The 17,500-nt window shown below is 46.0% G+C and overlaps 1 protein-coding gene across 1 annotated transcript in view; it reads right to left on the bottom strand.

The window, feature by feature from the left end:
- Positions 1 to 4,392: 4,392 nt before the first annotated feature.
- The window catches only part of LOC119598468 (ribonucleoprotein PTB-binding 1-like), a 14,387-nt gene continuing 1,279 nt past the window's right edge, over positions 4,393 to 17,500 (bottom strand). Inside the window, exons 3-7 of the mRNA XM_037948098.1 lie at positions 14,074 to 14,321; positions 12,844 to 13,026; positions 9,637 to 9,727; positions 7,413 to 7,867; positions 4,393 to 7,241 (exon numbers count right to left, since the gene is read on the bottom strand). Coding sequence (XP_037804026.1) covers positions 6,279 to 7,241; positions 7,413 to 7,867; positions 9,637 to 9,727; positions 12,844 to 13,026; positions 14,074 to 14,321 — 1,940 coding nt within the window. The 3' untranslated portion in view covers positions 4,393 to 6,278. The remainder of the gene's footprint in view (positions 7,242 to 7,412; positions 7,868 to 9,636; positions 9,728 to 12,843; positions 13,027 to 14,073; positions 14,322 to 17,500) is intronic.

Below are 17,500 nucleotides of genomic sequence, written 5' to 3'. Positions count from 1 at the left end.
AGCTTTTTTCTCTACATTATGCATATAACCAATACCAGGAGAGAATGACGTCCTAAATATATCTTGTTAATTACAAATACCTAAATGTGTTGAAAAAAATGACACTATAATTACATGGAAAATTAAAAAAGGTTGTTACCAAACTTCCCTAAGCTAACGAAACTATGGCTGTCGTGAACCAAAAATGTTTGATATTCAGTTTATTAAAAAACTAAGTGACTAATTAATGCCCGCAGCGCAAAAAAGAAATAAGAATAATGACAATAAATATAATGATAATAATAAAATAATGATAATAATAATCATAGAAACGATAACAATATGGATAGTATTAACCAAGAAGAAATACATGAATTTGTTACTAGAACCAAAAGGTATAATAATGTTAATTCAGAAATTAGTGTTTGAACTTCTGTGAAGTAAAAAATATTTTGAAAAAATAAAAGTCCACTGAAAAATCCACTCTCTAACGACGTAAATAGAAGAGGATTCTATATGAAAAATATTGGTTTTTAACGTTACTTTAAAATATATAAATCGCGAATTTCTAATTTTACATATCTCTTTAACGAACGTATTGCAACGTAATAACACCATCACCGTTTTCTAGGTTGCACTAAACAAGCAATTCGTTTAAAGGAAGAAATTTAGACTTATAAATCTTTTTATTTTTTTCTCCAAAAGAAAATTTCTAATTGCACCTTAAATTTTTTGCTGGTAATTTGCGTTCTTAAATTACGATAAATATTGATTGCACTTTCGATATTTCTTTCATCTTGCAGAATCTGGTATGAAATGAGCTCAAAATCTGGGTATAAACGCCAAGATGGGGGAGGGGGGGGGGGCATCGCCAAACCGCCCCCCTACTCAAAAACATAAAACACCGCCGTAAGTGAAATTGTGGTCGTGATCCCGTAGACTTCTGCAACGGCGCACGCGTCGTCAGCCAGGCGAGACTTGAACGAGACATAGTATCTTCGAAAAAAAAAGTTTGTGAATGAATTAAATGTTCATTAAATAACTGTATATTTTCTTCTTTACTTTAAAATCTTTTTTTTATTGTTTTTTGCCTGACTAACCACGTTTGCATCCAATATACTTAACCTAGCCAACCTACTGTATCCCAGAATATATATATATATATATTTACACAAAGTGGAAATATAAATTTTTACTGACGTAAGAACTGCGTTACGATAATGAACGATGTTTGCCCTGAACGTTTGTTTGGATTATCATACAAAATATTCCATAACATATACTGGACATTTCCCAGTACACTGCAATTTAGTAACAAGAATGACAAAATCTTTTGCCAACGAAACTGCATAATCCAGTTTGTTTCCTTTTTCGTTTATTTCATCAAAACTTACGAAGAAACGAAACGAAACGCCGAATCGTGACGCCACGATAAAAAAAAAAGAATAAATAAATAAAAATGGCGCTTACCAGATTCTCAAAAAAAGAAAAAAAAATACAAAACATTAAATAAACCAATAAAACAAAGATAACAATAAAATAAATTAAATTAATCTTCTTGATATAAATTGAGTATCAAAAGCTTTCGTTCGGGGACATTCAAAGGCATACCTGGTTGTGGACTCAAGAATTTTACGAAATACTATAACCGAGAGATTATTATTTACCTTACGGAGAAAAAAGATAAAAAAAGTAACATCGACATTTAATAAAAGAAAGAGAGAGAGAAAGAAAGGATGAAAGGAATAAAAAATATGTCTTAAATATTCAACAATTAATAATAAAAAAACGACAGATCAATGCAAGGCTCACATCCTATAGGCCAATATTCGAAAAAAAAACCATTGGGGTCGAAACATAAACACAAGTAAATAAGTAAATAAAAACATATGTGGGTTCTCTCTACTAACAATTCCTTTCTCACTATACGCATCAATTTCACTTCTTATCGTTCAAGTCTTAAAGTGGAACCGTCAGGGGTGGAATATTGGCCCGAGAGATGTGGAATACGAAATAAAAAGGGTAAAAATGATACGAAAAAAAATCGACAGTTTAGTGAAGGGTCGCTATCCTGTGCGCTTTCATGCTACGAAATGGAGGTCACTTTGCGAAGAGGAAATGCAAGATAGGAAGATAAAAAAGGGAAATAAAAAGAGAGAAAATAAAGAAAGGGAGAGGAAACTTTAATGAAAAAAAAATCAAGAAAATAGAAAACTAAGCATAAGACCAATAAAGACATAAATGAAATAAAAGAAGAGAGATAACAAAAAACGAGAAGAAAGACAGAGGAAATTTGTTAAAAATGGACATAAAGAAATAAAAAAAAGGAAGCAAATATTTTTTTTCCATTTGGTGTGTAATGACAGTGGTTAAAAAAATAATAGTAACGAAATGTCTGGATAAAAGTGTTTGACAAAAAAAAATACAAGAGAGAAGATCTTATACAGAAAAAAGAGAAAGGAGAGAGGGAAAGAGAGAGAAAAAAACGAACTTGTGGAGTAAAACTGTGCACGGGATTCGCCCCTTTTGACAATTTCGAAAAATCTAATCCTGCAAAGTCAAAGATCAGCTTCCTGCACGAAAAAAGAAAGACAGCTTATATGGATATCAGAAGAGATGACAAGAGAGAGAGAGAGGAAAAAAAGATGCGAAAAAGAGAGTGAGAAAAAGAGACGAAAAGAGAGACAGACAGAGAGAGAGAAAGAAAAAGACAAAACCAAATATACAAACATAAAAGGGAAAAAAAATTATAAAGAAAAACAAAAAAATATCCTTTAAACACACAATGGACCTCAACAAGAGAAAGAAAAAAAAATAGAAAAAAAACAAACAACACAAAAATTATAAAAAAAAATACATATATCAATGCCATCTTTGAAAAAAAAAACACAGAGACAGGAAAACTTTAACAACAAGTCTTCCAGAATATAACTAAACTAAATTAAACGAACATATATACACATCTAATTTTACACCTTAGTGCTAATAATGCCCAGGTTAACCCCAAGGAGCAACTCACCTAGAACGGTACACGCCAGGAACGGTCTGTGTTAAGTGGTGGGTGAAAGACCTCGCTTCACATTTAAGTATATAAGTAATATGCATAAGTAAATAAGTATATGAAAGTGTTATCAAAACTCAATAATATGAAAAGTGTAATCAAAAGTAAATAAAAATATGAAAATTGTAATCATAAGTAAATAAGTATATAAAAGTGTAATCACATTCGTAACCAAACCTTTTAACACAATGCTGTAAATAAACACATAGATTACAAATAAATACAAACAAAAAAGTGGGTCGCTAATGTTTCTTTTCACTACATAATTACGGGAAAAGAATTAACAAACAAGACGAAAAAAAAGCAAATGAAATGATGTGTTCGGATACTCTCTTGAAAGCCATGCCTTTCGCTCACCGTTCTTTTTAAGGAAACTTTTTCCTTTTAGTTGCGCGGAATTTCAAAAATCCCTTTAAGAAAAAAACTAGACAACTTAAACACTAGCTATATATAGTCTATATGTCAGAATAAGAATTATAATAAAATAAAAAACACAGGGGAAAGAAATGTGTTCATCTTGCAACAATTCGAACGATTGTCAATTGCAAGAAATAACGGAAGAAATGGCTGCCAATGACAGAAAACATGTAAAATATATACAGAAACATATAAAAAAGAAACTAACATTATTGAATCCCTATTTTCATTAAAAAAGGGAAGAGAAAAGTGTAAAATACAATAAAATGTCTGTGCCTTGCAACATTCTTCAACACTCAACCAATTGTTTCCCTGAATCTCCATGCAAGAAGGGCACGCACTTGAAACAACCCAATTATGATAACCAGCTGATTAATTAACCCGCCAGCCAGACCTCACTCTTGTCATTAATTCCTCCATTCTCTTCATGCAATTTCCTTCACAAAAAATATATATAAATAAAAAAATAAAAAAATAAAAAGTCAACTATTACCTAAATTGACCCCCCAAAAACAGGAAAGACTGATTAAACTACCTTTAACATGACTCTTGCCAAAAAAGGGAAAAAAAAGAAACGCCTCAGAATGGCAAAGATCAATGAAAAATCTTTCCTTTAAACCACAAAGATAAAACGATAACAACACGAGAAAAGCGCTGGCATCGTGGATCCCTTTCCTCAATTGGTCTTTCTTCGCGCACACACACACACACATAGAGAATATATATATACAAACGCCTTGAATCTCCACAAAAAAGGGATATGTAGATTTTTTTTCTCCACATTAGGGACAGAGAGAGAAGATGCAATTCTAAAATCTAAATTTGTGTTTACATAATAAGTCTCATCAATTCCAACACTCCACACACGGGTCTTGTCGCCTTAAGAAAGAAAAAAAAAATTCTTCGTGGAATCGACCTTTTTTTTTTCTTTTTTCTTTTTTTTCTTTTGAAACATCCTTCACAATATCCTTAGCAAAATGACTAACACTACGGCAAATCCTAGAGTTGTTGTTTTTTAAATATAATGTTTTGCTTTAACATTAACAATAACATTTGAAAAGAAAAAAAAATAATTTTCTTTATAACACAGAGTCACAGATCATGTTTTTTTCCCTTTTATTTCCGGGATATTTGTGACCTTTCGAGAAAGAGAGAGAAAGAAAAAAAATCTGTCCTCGAAAGTCTTTTTTTTTTCTCACAAACACCCTTTCCAGAAAAAAAAAAAATTTTAATATCAATAATTAAAACTAACAATTCAAAACAAACATTGGACAAGGACGAGATCAGCAAAATGGAGCCTTCTGTACACTCACCATAAGGCTCCTTCTCGTTACAGTACTTCCAAATTCCTATCCAACTCTTAGGCAAACTTTTTTTTTTGCATTTTTTTTAGTAACAATTTTTTTTCTTTTTTTTGGTAAATAATTAGTTGGTTGTTACCTCACGCGATATACTCTGAAAAGTGGGAGAGAGAAAGAGAGAGAGAGAGAGAGAGACGAACCACTTAACTCTCATTCTCACCTCTTCGTCGCAAGGGCAAAGCCAACGATAACTGTTGTGTGTGTGTGTGTGTGTGTGTGTGTATGTACCGTGTGTGTGTGTGTGTGTGTGTGTGTGTGTAAGTGTGTACCGTGTGTGTGTGTGTGTCTGTTCCAATTCCCATACAATCCTTATGGGAACGCAAGCCAATTACACAATGCCATTCGTTTATGTAATGCCTCAAAAAGCCTGTGGTATGTTTATATATATCTATATCTTTTTTTTTTTTTACAAGACTCTTAAATACGCCCTAAAGTCCTGAATTACAGTACAATACTCACTGTAAAGACTGGGAGGGTGTTCAAATCGTATGAATAAGAAGTTCAGCATACTTAAGAACAAACAACTGGGCAGGGGACAAGATAGGGCTATATTACCACTATGCATAAGACCCAACCACTTAATGCTAAACCTTAAAGAAATGACCCTTATTGACATACACACACATCCTGCACCTGCGAGTCCCCAGCCCAGCGTTATGTTGAGGACACACTGTACATAAGTTCCAAATTCCTTTGCTTCAGTAAACTAGTATGAAAATAATGCTTCATACAAAACTTCTTCAATATCAGAAACTCGATATTCACAAACTCCAGAATAAATTAAAAAGCAGCTAAAATAGTCACTACTCTTGCTCTGAAAGGCACTTTGTTTTGTGTATGTGGTAGTTGCTACGTTGGTTCTAGATTTGCAAGTTTGTTTTTTGATATACTGTAGGTATATAGTATGTAGATATACGCATATCTATATATATACTGTAGAAGATTCCTCAGCTGCTTATACCTTCATATGATATGATAATATACACTTCCCTTTTAAATATAGAACATTCTAATTATAATTAGAAATTAAATAAAACTTGACCAATATACTCTGCAAGTAGTATTCTCTCCGAAGACTAAGAATGCTCCTAAAAAGCCCTGTTCCCTAAGCCTCTCGCGCCCCTCGCCGGGACTCTATTTACATCTCAAGCACAAGTGGTTAAACTGTGTCTGTACCTTGGAAGAAGCGAAACCTAACTCTAAGATTTACAAATAATAAGAACTGGGGGGAAAGAACCAGAGATGAATATGTTCGAGGAGAGGTTTGTTTGTGTGGCTGTGTGTGAATGGGCTTGTGTCCGTGTGGTGTGGGCGTGCGGGCGTGTTTTCTGTTCTCGGGGAGACGGGAAGGGGGCGGGGGGCGGCCTCTGGAGGTCCCGCGGCCTCTCCTTCGCCGGGCGCCCCCCCTGCGGCGGCGGCGGCGGCGGCGGCGGCTCCCCCCTGCGGCGGCGGCTCCCCCCTCAGTGTTTCTTGAGTTTCTTGGTGAGGTACGAGTCCTGGTAGTGGCCGCCGATGCCCTGCGAGTGCTGGCCCACGTAGCCGTTCTCGGGCGAGGGCTCGGGCGACGGCAGGATGTGGTTGCTCTTGCGCTTGTGGCCGATGGGCGTGCTGTAGCCGGCGTGGGGGGGCGCGGGCCCGAAGGAGTGCGCGGGCGGCGCCATGCCCTTGGTGGGCGTCAGGTAGAGCGGGTTCAGGAGGCGCGGGTGGGGCGGGAGGGCGGCGGGGTGGAGGATGGGCGGCTGCAGCAGGGCCGGGGGGGGAGCCATGGGCGGGGGCGACCACGAGGTGGTGACCCTGGAGGTGACGGGGGAGGCGAACAGGAAGGCGGGGGCGGACGAGACGGGGGGCGGGGGCGGCGGCTGCTCCATGGGCGGCGGGGCCAGGTGGGCGGGGATGTAGGCGGCGGCGGGGTGCTCGGGGCGGAGCGGGCCGTCGCCCAGCAGCGCGGGCTTGGCCGGCTGCGCCGCCGCCGTCAGCAGCATGGACATGAGGGGGCTGGAGGGGTACATGGGGGGCGGGGCCGACGTGCTGATGTGCGGCGGCGGCAGCAGCGTCGCCGCCGACACCAGCGCCGCGTGGCTCGCGTCCAGGGGCGGCGCGGGCGGCGGCACCTGCGCCTGCGGCTGCTGCTGCAGCTGCTGCGGGTGCTGCTGCTGCTGCTGTGGCGGCGGCTGCTGCTCGTTGGCGGTGAGGGTGCCGAGCAGCTGCTGCAGGCTGTGGGCGTTGGAGAGCAGCGTGGAGATGGTGCCCTGCAGGTCGTCCTTGGTGGCCTTCGGGGTGGCCAGGCCGGGCAGGCTGGTCAGCAGCCCCGACAGGAGGGGCGTTAGGCCGTTCTCGCCCTCGCCCCCGCCGGCCGCCGGCGCGCCCTCCTCCCACGACCCGGCGCCGTAGCCTCCCGAGCCGGGCGTCGGCAGCAGCGGCGTCTGCGGAGGGAAGCGTCAGTCAGAGGCGCGTCGCTCGGCGGGAAACCGCCCGGGAGCAAGGAAGCTCAAATATAATCACAAACAGGAAAAGGAAAACGGGCAATGCTGCTCTTACCTTGGCAGGTTTGTTGACGCCGTTCTTGCTGTACCCGTTTCTGTAGTTGGGCTTCATGCTGGCGGCGCTGGCGGCGGCGCCCTGCGGCTTCGAGTAGCCGTTGGTGGCCTCGGGCGCGGGCGCGCGGTGGGGCGTAGCCTGCGGGTCGCCTTGCTGCACCAGCGACTGCAACAGGTTGAGCACGTGCGGGCTGGCCAGCAGGTTCGCCCCGCCGGGGGCGCCCTGCTGCTGCGACTGCTGCTGCTGGCTCTGCTGCTGCTGCTGGAGCTGCATCTGGGCGGCCAGCAGGATGACGAGGGCGGCCTGCGCGTTGGTGTTGAGCACGGTGGCGCTGGAGGGGGACGCCGGCCGCGGGGGCGGCTGGGGGGGGCGCACCGAACTCGTGCTGGTGGGGGGCCTCGGCCCCCGGGGAGGGCCGGGGGGGGGGGCGGCACGGGGGGGCCGCCCTCCCCGGGATTCACCCCCAGCGACTGGATCTGCGTCAGGATGATGTTCTGCAGGCTGGTGGCGACTGCGGGAGACAGGAAAGGTTACGCTCCTTCTGGGCTCTCGCTCTCTCTGTCTCTGTCTCTGTCTCTGTCTCTATCTCTATCTCTATCTCTATCTCTGTCTCTGTCTCTGTCTCTGTCTCTGTCTCTGTCTCTGTCTCTGTCTCTGTCTCTCGCTCTCGCTCTCGCTCTCGCTCTCTCTCTCTCTCTCTCTCGCTCTCTGTCTCTGTCTCTGTCTCTCGCTCTCTCTCTCGCTCTCTCTCTCTCTCTCTCTCTCTCTCCTCTCTCTCTCTCTCTCTCTCTCTCTCTCTCTCTCTCTCTCTCTCTCTCTCTCTCTCTCTCTCTCTCTCTCTCTCTCTCACACACACACACACACACACACACACACACACACACACACACACACACACACACACACACACACACACACACACATACAGGGAAATTCATAAAAGAAAAACAAGAAAGAGAGACAAAAAAAAAAACACTTCTTACACGAACACACACTCAAACATCATTAAATATCATTAAACACACTTTGAAAGCCATTAAACTGTAACTAATGAACGACAATGCTGCCTCACTCTAACATTTTACTCTCTCAAAGTCATAAATGGGTTTTCCAGGTTGAACAAATACAGAAGATGAATAATTCACAGTGCATAAGGAGAGGGAGGAGAGAGTAGAAAGGAGAGAGAAAAGAGGACAGAAGAAAGAGGCGAGAGGAGAGACAGAGGGGAGAGATGATAGAGAAAAGAGGAGAGAGAGGATAGAGGAGAGGAAAAAGACCAAAGAGAGGGAAGGGATTACACAAAGAGAGAGAGAGAGAGAGAGAGAGAGAGAGAGAAGAGAAGAGAGAGAGAAAGAGAGAAAGAGAAGAGAGAAAGAGAGAGAGAGAGAGAGAGAGAGAGAGAGAGAGAGAGAGAGAGACCCCTCCACAATACAGCCACACGAAACGGCCTGTCTATCAAGGTGTTTACAGCCTCCGGGCCTCATGATCTGCCCGAGTTACTAATCCCAATCTGTTATTCAATTAAAACCATTTAAGTTCTTTTTCCTCTCTCTCCTCTCTCCTGTCCTCTCTCCCTCTCCCCCCCACCCTCTCTCCCTCCCTCCCTCTCTTCCTCTCCCTCTGTCGACTAGACTGACTTTAACCTCCTCCGTATCCTGGAGCAATTGCAACTTATCTTCCCTGACTTTCGCTTCTTAAATGTTCAACTGATAGTTTCGTTGCAACGCATGCATGCAGGCAGAAGCAGAAGCGCTGTGGCGAATGCTTATATGTGCAGTGTGAGCGTCTATGTGCGTATATGTATGTAAATGCTGGTATATGGATGTGATTACGTGTGTCTGTATGTGTATACATGTGAGTATGTGTGTATGTGCGTTTGTGTGTGTGTATGTATGTGCGTGTGCGTGTGCGTGTGCGTGTGCGTGTGCGTGTGCGTGTGCGTGTATGTGTGTGTGTGTGTGGACATGCATGTATGCATGCAAATATTTTCATATACATATACCGTATACATACTGAATATACCAGGTACACGTATACATGTATATGCATATCCATATCTACATATATACATAAAGAGCAAAAACGGCAGCGAACGATTTAAAAAAAAAAATGAGAGAGCGAAATCTATTGCAAAGGAATACCACAAAATGTGTGTTCTCTCTTCCTTCGTCTGCCTATGTCACACACACCCACCCCACAACGCCAAAACCCCACAGCCCCACAAAACCCCACCCCACCACACTAGACAGAAAGACCCACGGCCCTCCCCACTGGACTTACACGCAGGGTTGTGTTTGGTGAGATTCTGCAGCTGGGAGAAGACCTTGTTGGCCGGCGGCTCGGGAAGCAGCGCCGATTTCTTCTTCAGACCCTGAGGAGGGAGACACGAAGGGGGGGTTAAAATTGCATATTCAATTACGGAAATTATAGTGAAGAAGATATAATGAAGGAGGGGGATATATGAAGAAAAAGGTGGAAGAGGGGAATACATAGATGAGGAAGAAAGAAAGTATGGAGAGGGCCCTCTCTCTCGCCCTCTCTCTCGCCCTCTCTCTCGCCCTCTCTCGCCCTCTCTCTCGCCCCCTCTCTCGCCCTCTCTCTCGCCCTCTCTATCGCCCTCTCTCTCGCCCTCGCCCTCTCCCTCTCCCTCCCCCTCCCCCACTCGTACCCCGCTGATTAATTCAACGAAATGAAATGACACAATTGCCCCAATCGCATTCTAATATCAAAATCATAGGCGAGGGGAAGGGAAGAAAGGGGCAAGAGGGGAGGGGAAGGGAGGGGCAAGAGGGGAGGGAAAGGGAGGGGCAAGAGGGGAGGGAAAGGGAGGGGCAAGAGGGGAAGGGAGGTGGGAGGGAGGCCTATTAGATTAGAAGGGAAAGGGAAAGGAAGTGAAAACAGAGGAGGGGCAAGAGGGGAAGGGAGAGGAAGGGAAGGGAAGGGAAGGGAAGGGAAGGATAGGGAAGGGAAGGGAAGACCTGGTATTCGCATCCCAAGGTGCAAAAGGGGGAGCGGGAGGGGGAGGGGGAGGGGGAGGAGGAGGTGAAAGAGAAAGAGAAAGGAGGAATAGGAGAGGAAAGGAAAAGAGGGGGTGGGGGAAGGAGGGGGGTGGGAAAGGGGGAAAGAGGGAGGAGGAAGAGGAGGGGGAAGGGGAAAGGAGAGGGGGGGGAGGGGCATAGCTGGTCGACGATCACCGTCGTTATTAAAAGGGATAAATTGCAAACGGCGCCTGCAACATCTTGTTATTGCAACGTTCGCCACCCTGAGCGCGAGGTTATTCTACTAAGAGTGAATAAAGGTCTGTTTTAAATTCCCCCGCTTCCCCTACCCCCCCTATCGCCTCCCCCCTCCCCTCATCCCCCCTAAACGTTTTCGTTTCTTTTCTGTTTTTCCTCTTTTATTTGGTTGGACTCGGGAGGGGGGAGGGGGAGGGAGAGGGGAAAGAGGGGGAGGGGGAAGGGAAAGAGGGAGGGGGAGGGGAAAGAGGGAGGGGAAGAGGAAGGAATTGGGGTCTTCACTTTCCCTCGCCCTCCCTCTCCCCGCCGACCACCCTCCCCCTTCCCCCCCTTCGTCCTCCCTCTCAACCTCCCCTTCACCCCCACCCCACCCCCACCACCATCCCCCTCCCCCCCACCCCCACCACCATCCCCCTCCCCCCCACCCCCACCAACCAAGGCCTCCGACCGAATTATGACTTAAAATTGAATTCATTGAGACGGCGATAAGTCATCAATCCCCCGTTAATTAACTCATGCGATGATGGGGCCCATTAAACAGGGGAGGGGGGAAGAGGGAGATAGGGAGAGGGAGAGGGAGAGGGAGAGGGAGAGGGAGAGGGAGAGGGAGGGGGAGGGAGAGGCGCTCATGCAACGAAGTTAACACCCCCGGTTAACGTTGGGGGGGGGGGGGTTAATGGGCTCGAGTCGCAATGGGGGAGGGGGAGGGAGGAGGGAGAGGGAGGGAGGGAGGGGGAGAATTGACAAGGGCAGGCCGATTATTGGAGATGGCGGAGATCGTGTTGTGGGGGGGGGAGGGAGGGACAGAGAGTAAGGGAGGGGGAAGAGGGGAGGGGGAGGAAGGGAAGGGGAGAGAAGATGGGGAGCAAAAGAAAAGGGGAGAAGGTGAGGTGGCAGATTACAAGGGAGGGGAGAGAGAAGGAGAGGGAGGGAGGGAAGGGTAAGGGAGAGAGGGAGGAAGGGAAGGATTCCCCCCCTCCCCCCGTCTCAAGTAGAGGTGGAGAGTCACACGAGATTTTCATATATATGTTAATAGACGGAAGAACCCCGCATTACGGATACTTGGAGGCCCCAGTATTTCTCTCTCTCTCTCTCTCTCTCTCTCTCTCTCTCTCTCTCTCTCTCTCTCTCTCTCTCTCTCTCTCTCTCTCTCTCTCTCTCTCTCTCTCTCTAATTCTCTATTTTCTCCTTTTCTGTGTCTCTTTCTCTCTTTTCTTCTTTTCTTTATCTTTCTGTTATTCTTTCTTTACTTCTTTTCTCTGTCTCTATCTATTATTCTCTAGTTCTCCTTATATGTCATTCACTATCTTTCTCTCTGTCGATCTATCTTCATCAACCTCTACCTACTCGTTTATCTCTTTCTATCTCTATCTACCTCTCCCTCTCCTTTCCTCCTCCCCTCCCTCTTTCACAATATCTTATTAGCCGAAATTCTGTTTATATATATATATATATATATATATATATATATATATATATATATATATATATATATATATATATATATATATATATATATATATTTTTTTTTTTTTTTTTTTTTTTTTTTTTTTTTTTTTTTTTTTTGTGACGGCGCGCCATTGCAATTGCAAACCTTTAATGTTCTCTCTCATTATCCCTCTTTCATTCGTATATTTTGTATTCCACTTTTGCTCTATTCCTCTTCTTCTTCATCTTTCCTCTTTAGTTCTTGTGAATACTCTATATATTCTAATTATTCTCTTGTTCTCTTCTCTTCTATCCTATTCTCTTCTCCTATCTTTCCCTATCCTTTTCCTCAACCATCTGCCCACAACCTTTAAACCCTTCCTTCCCCTCCTTTTCAACTCTCCTTCTTTTCCCCATTCTCACTCTTTATCCCTTAACCCTCTTTATCCCTTAACCCTTATCCTTCCTTCCCTAACCTTTCCATCTCCCCCCCCCCCCTTCAACCTCCCTAAGTATTCCATTCCTTCCTTCCTTTTATTCCCTCACCCCTTCCCTCCTCCTTCTCCCCTTCCCCTCTCACCCCTAACCCCTCCCCCCCAACCTTACCTCTCACTCACCCCTAACCACCGTTACCCCCCCACACCCCAACCCTCAACCCCCACCTCACACCCCACGCCCCAACCCTACCCATCCCTACCCCCCACACCCACCCCAAACGTTAACCCCACCCCACCCCTACCCCCCTACCCACCCCAACACCCCTACCCAACCCTTAACCCCACACCCTAAACCCCCCACACCCTAAAACCCCCAGCAAACCTACCGGGTCGCTCAGGATCTTCATATAGATGTTGATGGCCCTCACGCCGGGGATGCAGTACTGGACGCGGAGTCTCTGGCCCCGAAGGACGTAGTTGTGCAGCGACGACTGCGTCTCCTCGGCGTCCTCTGCGCTGATGAACTCCACCAGACCCCAGTCCTGGAGGGCGCCGTTCCGCATGGCAATCTGCGGGAGGAGGCGGTTAGGGCTGCGGAGGGAGGGAGGGGGAGGGGGAGGGGGAGGGGGAGGGGGAGGAGGGAGGGAGGGAGGGAGGAGGGCGGTCAGGGCTGCGGAGGGAGGGAGGGAGGGAGGGAGGGAGGGAGGGAGGAGGGCGGTTAGGGCTGCGGAGGGAGGGAGGGGGAGGGGGAGGGGGAGGAGGGCGGTCAGGGCTGCGGAGGGAGGGAGGGGGAGGGGGAGGGGGAGGAGGAGGAGGGCGGTTAGGGCTGCGGAGGGAGGGAGGACGGGAGGGAGGGAGGGGGAGGGGGAGGGGGAGGAGGGGGAGGATGATGATGATAAGGATGGTAATGGTGGTTACAAAGTGAGGATGATAACAATGATAACAATGATAATGGTGGGTGATGATAATAATGACGATAACAAACCTACAATAGTAATGGTAATAACGATAGTATTATTAGAATTAATTACAGTGATAACAGTATAAAGAAAACGATAATCAATACTTAAGAGAATTAGAGACAAAATTAAACAAGATAAGAGTAGAGAAGAGAAGAGAAGAAAAGAAAAGAGTAGAGAAGAGAAGAGAATAAGAAAACCAAGCAAGAGAAGACAAAAATAGGTGAAGATGAGAAAAGAGAAAAAAGAGAATCAAAAGAAAAAGTAAAAGAGACAGAAAAAAAGAATCAAAAGAAAAAGAAAAAAAGACAGAAAAAAAGAATCAAAAGAAAACAGAAAAAGAGACAGACGAAAAAAAAGAAAAGAAAAAAAAGAAACGCATAAATAAACCCACGCAGCCAACGAGGACCGCCCACCCCTAGCCCGTCTAGGACCGCCCACCCCTAGCCCTTCTAGGACCGCCCACCCCTAGCCCTTCTCGGACCGCCCACCCCTAGCCCTTCTAGGACCGCCCACCCCTAGCCCTTCTAGGACCGCCCACCCCTAGCCCGTCTAGGACCGCCCACCCCTAGCCCTTCTAGGACCGCCCACCCCTAGCCCTTCTAGGACCGCCCACCCCTAGCCCTTCTAGGACCGCCCACCCCTAGCCCCTCTCACCTGGCAGTACGGAGGGTTGGTGACCTTGCTGAAAATCCGACGGAATTCGCCCATGTCGCGGTAGTCCTTCGGCAGCTGGTCGACGTAGAGGCAGGTGGAGTGCAAGGAGGCGAAGGTCACGTGACTCGGGTCCAGCCAATCACAGACCAGCACCGTGTCCCTCGTCTCGCGCCCGTCCAGCACCGACTTCGCCTGCAGCGCCACCTCCTTCGTCACGTACTCCACGAAGCCGTAGCCTTTGCTCTCTCCTGAAGGGGGCGCGGGTGGGGGTGCAGCAGCAGCAGGAGCGGGAGGAGGGGGAGGGGGGAGAAAGAATGAGATCGTTAGGTTGCGGTTGCGGTTGCGGTTGTTGTTGTTGTTGTTGTTGTTGTTGTTGTTGTTGTTGTTGTTGTTGTTGTTGTTGTTGTTGTTGTTGTTGTTGTTGGTGGTGGTGGTGGTGGTGGTGGTGGTGGTGGTGGCGGTGGTTGATGAGGGTGGGCGACGTGGTAAAGATGGTGGTGATGATGACGACGACGATAGTGATAACGATAATGATGAAAATTATAATGATAATTAATGATAAAGGTAATGATAATGATGATGATGTTATTGTTTATTTCTATTGGTATCTCTGTCTTTGTGTATATTTCAATGTACATGTCTTTTCTTCACTTTTATTATCTTCCCTATCATTAATTATCACCATCTTCACATTCTTATGAAGGTCCCTATAAAATTAATCAGTTTAATTAGTCCTCCGCCTGTGCGTTTACGACATTTGCAAATACGCAGAAGTGATATTTTTTAAAAAAGAAAGAGAGGTTTATATTAGGTTACAAAGAGGCAGTACATATATTTTAAAAAATCCACGAAAAATTAACAAACACACGCACACACACTCACACGCACGCACACGCAAACACAATCCCTTAAAAAAAACCCACATCGCAACATCCCACGAAAAAAAAAACGCAATACACTAAAAAAATAATAACAATAATAAATAAATAAATAAATAAATAAATAATAATGACCCATTAATCATCACCCACAAAAAAACACACGACGAAGAAAAAAGAAAAACTAGAAAAAAATGCCTTGTCCTCGCAAAATAAAGGGAAAAAATAACGAAAACGTTGAATATTCAAAACAACAATAAAAACTAAAACAAAGAAACTCTATAAATTAAAACACTAACTGGACTTCTGGACGAAACAAAGAAACACAGCTCTTTGAAGGTGAGAGAGAGAGAGAGAGAGAGAGAGAGAGAGAGAGAGAGAGAGAGAGAGAGAGAGAGAGAGAGAGAGAGAGAGAGAGAGAGAGAGAGAGAGAGTGAGTGTGTGTATAGTGTGTGTGTGTGTGTGTGTGTGTGTGTGTGTGTGTGTGTGTGTGTGTGTGTGTGTGGGTGTGCGTGTGCGTGTGCGTGTGCGTGTGCGTGTGCGTGTGCGTGTGCGTGTGCGTGTGCGTGTGTGTGTGTGTGTGCGTGCGCGTGTGTGTGAGCCAACAACAGACACAGAAATCGAGGCCGAAACGGAAATAATTAAACAAACACAAAATAAATGCGCCTTTTGCCACCTGCAGTTTGCCAAACCGAACCGCCCAAAGAGACCCGAATGAAAAACAAACACACAAACAAGTAAATCTTTACAAAAAAACACACACTGCGGCCGAGATAATAGTTCACTCCCTGTGCCGAGCGATTCGAGTGCGCGGCGGAAGCACGAAAGAATAAAGCAAACAGTAACGAAATGACACAATGAATAAATTATTGAGATAACGGAGTCGGGCGTGACAGAGGCACACAGGCAGACTGACTGACAGAAAGACAGACAGAGGCAGGCAGGCAGACAGGCAGACTGACTGACAGACAGACAGAGGGAAAGGGAGAGGTAGAGAGAGAGAGAGAGAGAGAGAGAGAGGAGAGAGAGAGAAAGAGAGAAAGAGAGAGAGAAAGAGAGAGAGATAGGGAGAGGAAGGGAGGGGGAGAGATAGGGAGGGAGGGAGGGAGGGAGGGAGGGAGGGAGGGAGGGAGGGAAGGAGGAAGGGAGGGGGAGGGGGAGGAGGAGGGAGGGAGGGAGGGAGGGAGGAGGGAGGGAGGGAGGAGAGAGGAGAGGAGAGAGAGATGAGAGAGAGAGAGAGAGAGAGAGAGAGAGAGAGACCCCAGAACAGATAACTGATTAAAAAAAAAACGCGAAATACACCGAAACGGGAAACGGATAGAGGGGGAGAGAGCCAAGGGGAAGGAGAGGGGGGGGAGGAGGGGAAGAAAGGGGGGGGGGGGGGAAGGCCGGGTTCGTTTACCCGATTTTCTATCCGAATTTTCTCTTTTCTCTTTTTTTCCACCTTTTTTTCTTTCTTTCTTACTTCTTCTCAAAAGTTTACGTTAACTTCGCTGTTAATTCGTTTAGTTCTTGCCGAGGTCATCCTTTGATGGCTGGGGGGGGGGGGGTCGTCATGGATGGGGGAGGAGAGGAGAATAGGAGGACGAAGGGAGGGAGAAGGGGGAGGATAGGTGGGGGGGGAGAAGGGGGAGAATAGGTGGGAGGGAGAAGAGGGAGGAGGAAGGGGGGGGGAAAAGGGGTTGGGATTAGGGTGGGGGGGAGAAGAAAGAGGAAGGGGGAGAAAGAGGAGGAGTAAGAGGGGAGGAGGAGGAGGAAGAAGGGGAGAAATGGGAAAGGGGCTAAGGGGAGAAGATAAAGGGGGAGGGAGAAGGGAGGGAAGGGGAAAAGAGGGGAGAAGAAAAAGAGAGAGGGAGAAGGGAAGAGGGAAGAAGGGAGAGAAAGGAAGGGAAACGTATTACAACTGGAGAAAAACGGGGAGGGAGAGGAGAAAGGGAAGAGAAGGAGGGAGTAAATGGCAGGACCTAATGGGGTACGAGGGGGGGATACAGAGGGGGGAGAGGGGGATAAGACCTAATAGGGTACGAGGGGGGGGGGGTACAGAGAAGAAAGAAGGGGTGGGGGGTGCTAGGGGAGGGAGGAGGGAGCATGGGGGAGGGGGAGGGAGCATGGGGGGAGCGGACATGGGGGAGGGGGGTTAATGAAGGGATGGTGTGTCCGCTTTGATCTTTTCCAGGAGCGGATGTTATGTCTTTCTGGGTTTGTTTGTTTGTTGTTATTATCATTATTATTATTATTATTATTATTATTATTATTATTATTATTATTATTATTATTATTGTTGTTATTATTATTATTATTATTGTTGTTATTATTGCTATTATTATCATTATCATCATTATTTCTTTCGTTCTCTTTTTTTTTCTTCTTTCTTTCTTTGTTCCTTCATTCTTCTCTCTCTCTCTCTCTCTCTCTCTCTCTCTCTCTCTCTCTCTCTCTCTCTCTCTCTCTCTCTCTCTCTCTCTCTCTCTCTCAATCACTCAATCACTCAATCACTCACTCACTCACTCACTCACTCACTCACTCACTCACTCACTCACTCACTCACT

The sequence above is a fragment of the Penaeus monodon genome, chromosome 41 (genome assembly GCF_015228065.2).
Source record: "Penaeus monodon isolate SGIC_2016 chromosome 41, NSTDA_Pmon_1, whole genome shotgun sequence".
Lineage (NCBI taxonomy): Eukaryota > Metazoa > Arthropoda > Malacostraca > Decapoda > Penaeidae > Penaeus > Penaeus monodon.
The sequence above is the reverse complement of the archived record's forward strand: the minus strand, read 5'-3'. Positions and strand labels throughout refer to the sequence as shown.